The sequence below is a fragment of the Zosterops lateralis genome (assembly GCF_965231275.1).
Source record: "Zosterops lateralis genome assembly, chromosome: 13".
NCBI classification, from domain to species: Eukaryota; Metazoa; Chordata; class Aves; order Passeriformes; family Zosteropidae; genus Zosterops; species Zosterops lateralis.
In genome coordinates this window covers 17,605,428-17,611,937 of record NC_139773.1, presented here as the reverse complement: position 1 = coordinate 17,611,937, position 6,510 = coordinate 17,605,428, and the positions used below count along the sequence as shown (strand labels likewise).

Sequence of the window (6,510 nt, the reverse complement as noted above, 5' to 3'; positions counted from 1 at the left end):
CCCCTGCCAGCTGCAGCTCTGCTCTCCTCCCTCTGCTGACACTAAAGGGCACAACTCAAGCTTTTATGTGCAGAACACTGACTACACTTAGCACTTTACTCTTAAAATTGGCTAATTCTTCCCAAATTACAAAAATTAATCCAAGTGCAGATTCCCTCACAGTCCCCCCGTGAGATACTAAATCCCCAGATACATCCATTTCACAAAGTTAAACATTTATTAGGAAAAAGAACTATTACAAAAAAGGTATCCATAGTCTAAATATATACATGAGGTTTAAACGTAACATTTTCATGTACCTTTAGCTATAAAAATACATTAGATTAACTGTATCCTAATTTATAAATATAGTTCTTTTCTTTTTAAAAAAAACAACTAGTATTCATATGAAAGCCTTACTGTGCAATGGAGGAATATATATACCCTCTAAGGGGTTATTTTAAAGTTAGTGTCTAGTGTTATATAACTTAGAAAATTCAGTGTGTAGAGTCAAACCCTGATTTATACAATAAGAGATACATTGACTTTTAAAAAACTTGGTAAGGGGGGAAAAAAAGTGAAATATATATCATACATATAAAGCCAGAAGAGTAGGATTTTAAGAATTTCAGATTATTTCAGTTTCCACCACTGTTTATCCAAAATACAGAGATACATCAAGATAACCAGCCTTTTACTGTTTGCCTCACCTCCCTACTGTCTGGCTGCAGCCCAAGGAAACCCTCAGGTGGGCAAGAGTAAAATGTTTGTCTGAGAAGATGTTTGCACTCTTGAGTGTCTTACAAAAATAGAAACTTATTTACAATGCTCCAATTTGGCCTTTCATGGGGAAGGGAGGACATTTTCATCACTGGATGGGGAGATTCACCTGCCTCACACCCTGTGGAAGGACAGGCTCCTGGTCACACTGTTGGAGGTATGTCATGTCAGAAGTGAATTGATGTTGAAGTTCAATTTCAACATTCACCAACTAATAAGGAAGTTTAGGCTCATGCAAACTCTTTTCCTTACTTATCGCCACCCACCTTCCTTCCTCCTCCAAAAAAAGCTCCACTCATGCAACAGAAGTTGTTGCTGTCTGAGCCTATCTGTGAGCAAAGGAAGGTACTGGGTAAATCCTGGCTTGCAGCAGAGAAGAGAGGTTAGACCTGCATTTCTGCTTCAAGCTCTGACATCTGGAGCAGCAATCCTTATCAGTGCTCCCTGGAGATCTGCTGATAAGCCATAAGGAACCTCGGTGGGTTTGTTCTCAGAGGACAATCCCACAGGGATCAGCTGAACTTCCTAACGAGCTGTCACCACTAACTCCTGCAGACGTGGGACTGGCTGTGCCTTTGCCAGGGTTCTCCAGCAGAGTCAGGGGGAGAGGAAGAGGGAAAACAGTGAACCCAGGAACTGAAGATAGCCTGTAGCTTGGCATTAATCTCATCATAATTAATCTCATAATAATGTCTGGGCATGCAAAGAAGTTACTGCTGGAGGTGCTAAGGCATGAACTTGGTGTGACAGCCACTCCATGGACAGCTGTGAGCAAGGCACAATCCAAGGCAGTTTTCTCAGTGAAGGATCAGCTACTCTGTGCTGGCCACGAGGTGACAGCACTCACAGGGACAATGGCTATGAAGCTGCTGACAGACTGAACTCCAGCCACAGGCTTATTCCATGGTAACTGGCTTGTACACTCTCCTCTTTAGCACTCAAGGTGTGCTTGGGATCTCTGCACACTGCACTTCCAGGAATGTATTTTAAGCTACATTCATACAGGATAAAGAAACAATGTGAAGAGCTTGTAAGTTTTACTCTCATAGTAATAATCCTGGCTCAAAAAAACAAAGAGATGTTCAAAAAGCCTGAAAGTTGGAGAGAAAGGGTGTGCAAGACAGTTTCCTGCAGCTCCTCTGCTCCTTCCCCCAGATCAGGACTGGTATGGAGTGTTTTCTGTGGGGTATCTACCATGCTACATGCTCAGCATCCAACTAGGTGTCACCACGATAAGTGCAGTGCAAAATCCTCTTGAGAAAAGTGCTCTAGTGAAGGTTTGAGATACAACTGTGACTCACTGGGAGCCAGAAGGGTCAGCAAGCCAGCAACTTGCATTTGCAGCATGTGTAGTGTGTGCACACCCAAACATCAGGTTCCAAGGACACTTGAAAGGCTGGCTCTGGTGGGTGACATACTGGCCCCAAAGGAGTCCTCTAGGAAACTCCCACAAATCTCATTCAGGGCTAGAATATCACCAGGATGGAGAATGCACATATCTTTAGAGAGACCACAATAGCTCTTTCAAAGAGAATTTCCTTACAGATCTTCCCAGGGAAGCTTACACTTCCATTCCAAACTCCAGCTGCAATCTTCACACAAACTCCAACTCCAGTCAAGTTGTTCTAACCCTCACCACTTGAGTCCATCTCTGCCAAGGGAAACCCAAGTCCCTCTGAAGCTATTTGCCAGTACCTTTGATGGTACCAGCAGTCTCTCTAACATGCCAGTGATGTCCACGTCCTTCAGGGGTACAGTTTGGAAGCAGATGTCCTGCCAACACTGTGACAGACCAGCTTTTGAGTCACAGGGAGCAGGCAGATGTACAGCCAGGGACTTGTAGAGAGTACAAGTGTGTACTGCCAGTAGGGTCAGTGGATCAGTTTCTGAAGAGCCAGTTGGCAAAATGGAGTCCAGTAGATTCAGTGTTTCTAGAGGAATAAAGACACGTGTTTCCATTTTCTTTCCCACCCCTCCCCTCCCCCTTTGCTCTGAACACGTCCCCCATGTGTCACATTCAGAGTGTCAGCATTTTAGGCCTCCTGTTTTCATGGACTCTTCTGGGAGAGTTTAATGGTGACTGTTTTCACTTCAGTGTATTCTGCCAAAGCATATTCCCCACTGCAAAAGAAAAGAGGAGGAAAGGGATAAACAGTTGTTGAATGTTAATGTGTATTTGCCTGAGGGAAGAGAGTTGTACACATGTGCGTTTTGACATCAGGTCATTAAAACCAGACCTGAACAATTTGCACCAGCTATCCACTTGTCCCACCACTTCTAATAACCACCAACTACATGCACATGAGTACATACAATTACACCCTGTTGTGAAAGAAACACAGAATGCTTTGGTCACTGTAACCCTCAAGATGACACTTGTGACTCTACCTAGTGCAAACTGAGTGCTGCTGTGAGAAGCCATACAAGAGACAGCCTGGTACACACAGTTATTGGTGCTTAGACAGCAATCAAAGTTATTTTTTCACCAAAAGAAAGCTTCTATCTACAAGATACTATGTTGTCAGAAGGACAGAGTTACTCCAGAAATGCAGACTGATGAGAGAGCCCACCACTGCATTATGTCTTGGTTGGTGATAACTGGCTCTGTTCCCATGCCTTTCCCATGGGAAACCTCTGACATCCTTTAATTAGCCAGGCAGTCAGGCAAAGCAAACCATAAGGTCTCAATATATATCTATGTCCCATCTGAGGATTCATTTATTTGCTGTGCTTAGCAGATGAGGCACCTGAACGTCTCGGAGCAGCAGATGTTCCAGAACAGTTACTGGAAATGGTTTCTGGGATTAAATCTGGCTTGTGAAAGAAAAGGTGTGTTAGATTCCTCTGAGGAGTCTGCTGAATGGCCTAAGAAAACCTGTCTCCTATACAAGAAGAAAATTAAGATTTAAGACAATGCCTCAGCTCTGTGTCTAACTCATGGGGTGACCTTGGTTTAAAAACTTCAACTTTAGTAACTATTAAGAGCTGAAGTGTCTGGTCACCCCACTGTAACAGGCCAGAAGGGGAAGAGAGACAGAGGGTTCTTCTCTAATTTAGCAGCAACCTTGGAAGGTGGCATGTAGATTTTGGGAGATCATTCCTCCCCACCTGACAAGGAGCAACAATACAGCAGCCAAGAGAAGCACAGACACCACCATGGAAAGATGGAGCAGGTTTGGAGTGGACACCAGTGTCCCTAGCCATGGTGCCATCCTTCTCCCTTCATCTAAAAATCTAAGTAGTATGGAAATGTACTTCCAAGTGGACTTGACTGAGCTGGAGCTATTAAAAGCTTATAAAGCAGATGAAGGTGCTCCTAAAGGAATGCTTTACATCCACGCTCTGCTGGCTTAGCACCTCCCTGTGGAGCATGCTGCAAGCCTGATTAAACTTTAAAAGCAAATTCAACAGTGTTTTCACAGTCACAAATGTTATTGCATTCACCACCCACACAGAAACAAAATATTGAGCAAAACTTACAGTTCTCTGCCATTGCCTGACATTTTGAAGCCACCAAAAGGAGCCTGAGCATAGAGCGCATTGTGGCAGTTGATCCTACAATGAAAACATCAATTTTAAAAAGACAATTCAATACCAAGGAAAAGCAAGATGATGACAACAGCAACAATACGGAAAAAGGCTGAAATCTCTCAGTTTTCTCTTTTATACAATTCAGTCAGTTGAGAAATCAGATTTTTGCAATAAAATCTGCTTTTGCTGAAGAAACAGAAAATATCTGAGTAGTTCTCAGTCTGACCTACATCTCACTTCATATCCTCTAATGGTAAAGATATTCATGCTTGAGCTAGAATTTATGCCATGCTCAGAGTCAGGATTAAAATAAATAATCCAAGCTATTCCCTAATTTATTAAGTACATTCTGAAATGAACATGTTCACTCAGAAAGCTGTCTAAACACTCACAATGAGGCCCCAGCATCCCCTTCCAGGTACAGAAAACATTTGGACTGTATCAGACAATTGTGTCACAATAAAATAAAAGCACTGAGCCCGTTTCTGTAGATATGCAAAATGCAGAAACTTCCCCAGCATCTCAGTAAGATCAAATGATGCTGTGGCTTGTGCTGTAGGTGTGTATCCTTCAAAGTCCAGCATCCCATTTTTATGTAGATATTTGAGGCTGATTCTTCTGGTGCCAACTCTTGAAATTAATCCCGTGCATCAGAATTTGACACCAGATCAACTTCCTGTCTTGAGCAGGAAAAAAAATCAGGATTCCATCTTTAAAACCATTCTATTATAAAATAAGAAAATTTGTTTGCAAAAATAGCTGCTTTTCTTTGTGACAGTGGTGTGTTGCCATCTACTGTCCATACTGGTTTGTGCAGCAAAATCCCATCTGGTGCTGGCTAAAGGTCATGAGAATTGCTTTTTACTACCTGCAGGGTTTTGGAAGGCATCACAGCTGGTGGAACTTACTACAACCCCGACAAAGAAATACCTTGACTGAAAGAAAAAAACAGACAATTTCTTGACATGCTGTCTGGGCCTCATCACCTTATTTTGGGGAATGAATGTTGCTTCTGAGCAGAACATCAAGAATTAGGCAGGCTACTAATACATCTTACCTCCAGCATTTGGAGAATCACAGATATTGTGAGTTGGGAGGGACCCACAAGGATCATGAAGTTCAACTCTTAAATGAACAGCACGTACGAGGATGGAGCCCATAACCTTATTAGTAACCTTATTACCTTACCAACATGATTGCAAGTCCTAAATCCCTTTCTCCTCCCAGGAAACAAAGCCCCAGCCCCTCTCTGTTCCCAGGCTGCTCACCAGACTGTTCCTGACTGCAGAGCTGAAGCCAAGGTCAAGGCTCTGTCCAGGTTCTTGGTGAACACCGCGGCCGTGAGTCCGTACTCGGTGCTGTTGGCTCTTCTTATCACCTCTTCTATGCTCTTGAACTTCATAATTGGCTGAACTGGCCCAAAAATCTGCACATATCAATTAAACTTTATTACAGGAAAGCATCTGCTAATCATGGTAATTCTGAAGTAATCAGAATCAGATGCTCTGTTTGCATAATATATTTAAAATCTTATATCTTAGCCTTCTAGGGGTCACTGATAGAGTGCCTTAAAAACTACTAATTAAACTTCAAAGAAAGCATTGTGATGTGCTGCAGTAGTTAATAAATGTTAAGATCCAACAAGTAATGGATCATCTGTAGCAATCAAAATAAGCAGAGTTAGATCTGGACAAGTTACAAACGATTCATCCTTACTCCATTTCCAACTCTCCTTTTGAACTCTGAAGCTGAGTATAGTCAAGTAACAATTAATTTATTTCAAGGACTGCAAGTTTTCTTCCTTGGTTTTAACCCTGATTTTGTCACTGTATGCATTTTATTTGCATGCAGTGCATTAACCACGTCTGTGTTTGACCACAAACTTGGCTTGCCAGTAGAGGCAACAGCCATACAAAAGGCTTCCCAAATTCTGGGATGGAATCTCTCATCAAAGGTGGAGCCCTTTCTTGGTCTGCAGGCTCTCACAGCACAATAAAGTCCATTGAATGTGAGATACAGACTCATTTGGGCTACTTTTAAGCTTCATACAAGGGTTTCTAGATGTCTTTGTTTTGGGATATCCAGGCTCTTACGTGGAGCCTCAATCCCAGGCAAAGGCTGAATGTGCATTTGCAACAAAACTGCCAATGAATGGAACTGGATAAGCTTTGTGAATCATGGCTTGGGATTTGGAGTTAGTTCATTAAGAAAAGGTCTGTC

At 42.4% G+C, this 6,510-nt stretch overlaps 1 protein-coding gene across 1 annotated transcript in view; it reads right to left on the bottom strand.

The window, feature by feature from the left end:
• Positions 1-233: 233 nt before the first annotated feature.
• The window catches only part of ALDH1A3 (aldehyde dehydrogenase 1 family member A3), a 33,059-nt gene continuing 26,782 nt past the window's right edge, over positions 234-6,510 (bottom strand). The window contains exons 11-13 of the mRNA XM_083871072.1: positions 5,559-5,716; positions 4,240-4,314; positions 234-2,880 (exon numbers count right to left, since the gene is read on the bottom strand). Of these exons, the coding sequence (XP_083727198.1) occupies positions 2,808-2,880; positions 4,240-4,314; positions 5,559-5,716 (306 nt within the window). The 3' untranslated portion in view covers positions 234-2,807. The remainder of the gene's footprint in view (positions 2,881-4,239; positions 4,315-5,558; positions 5,717-6,510) is intronic.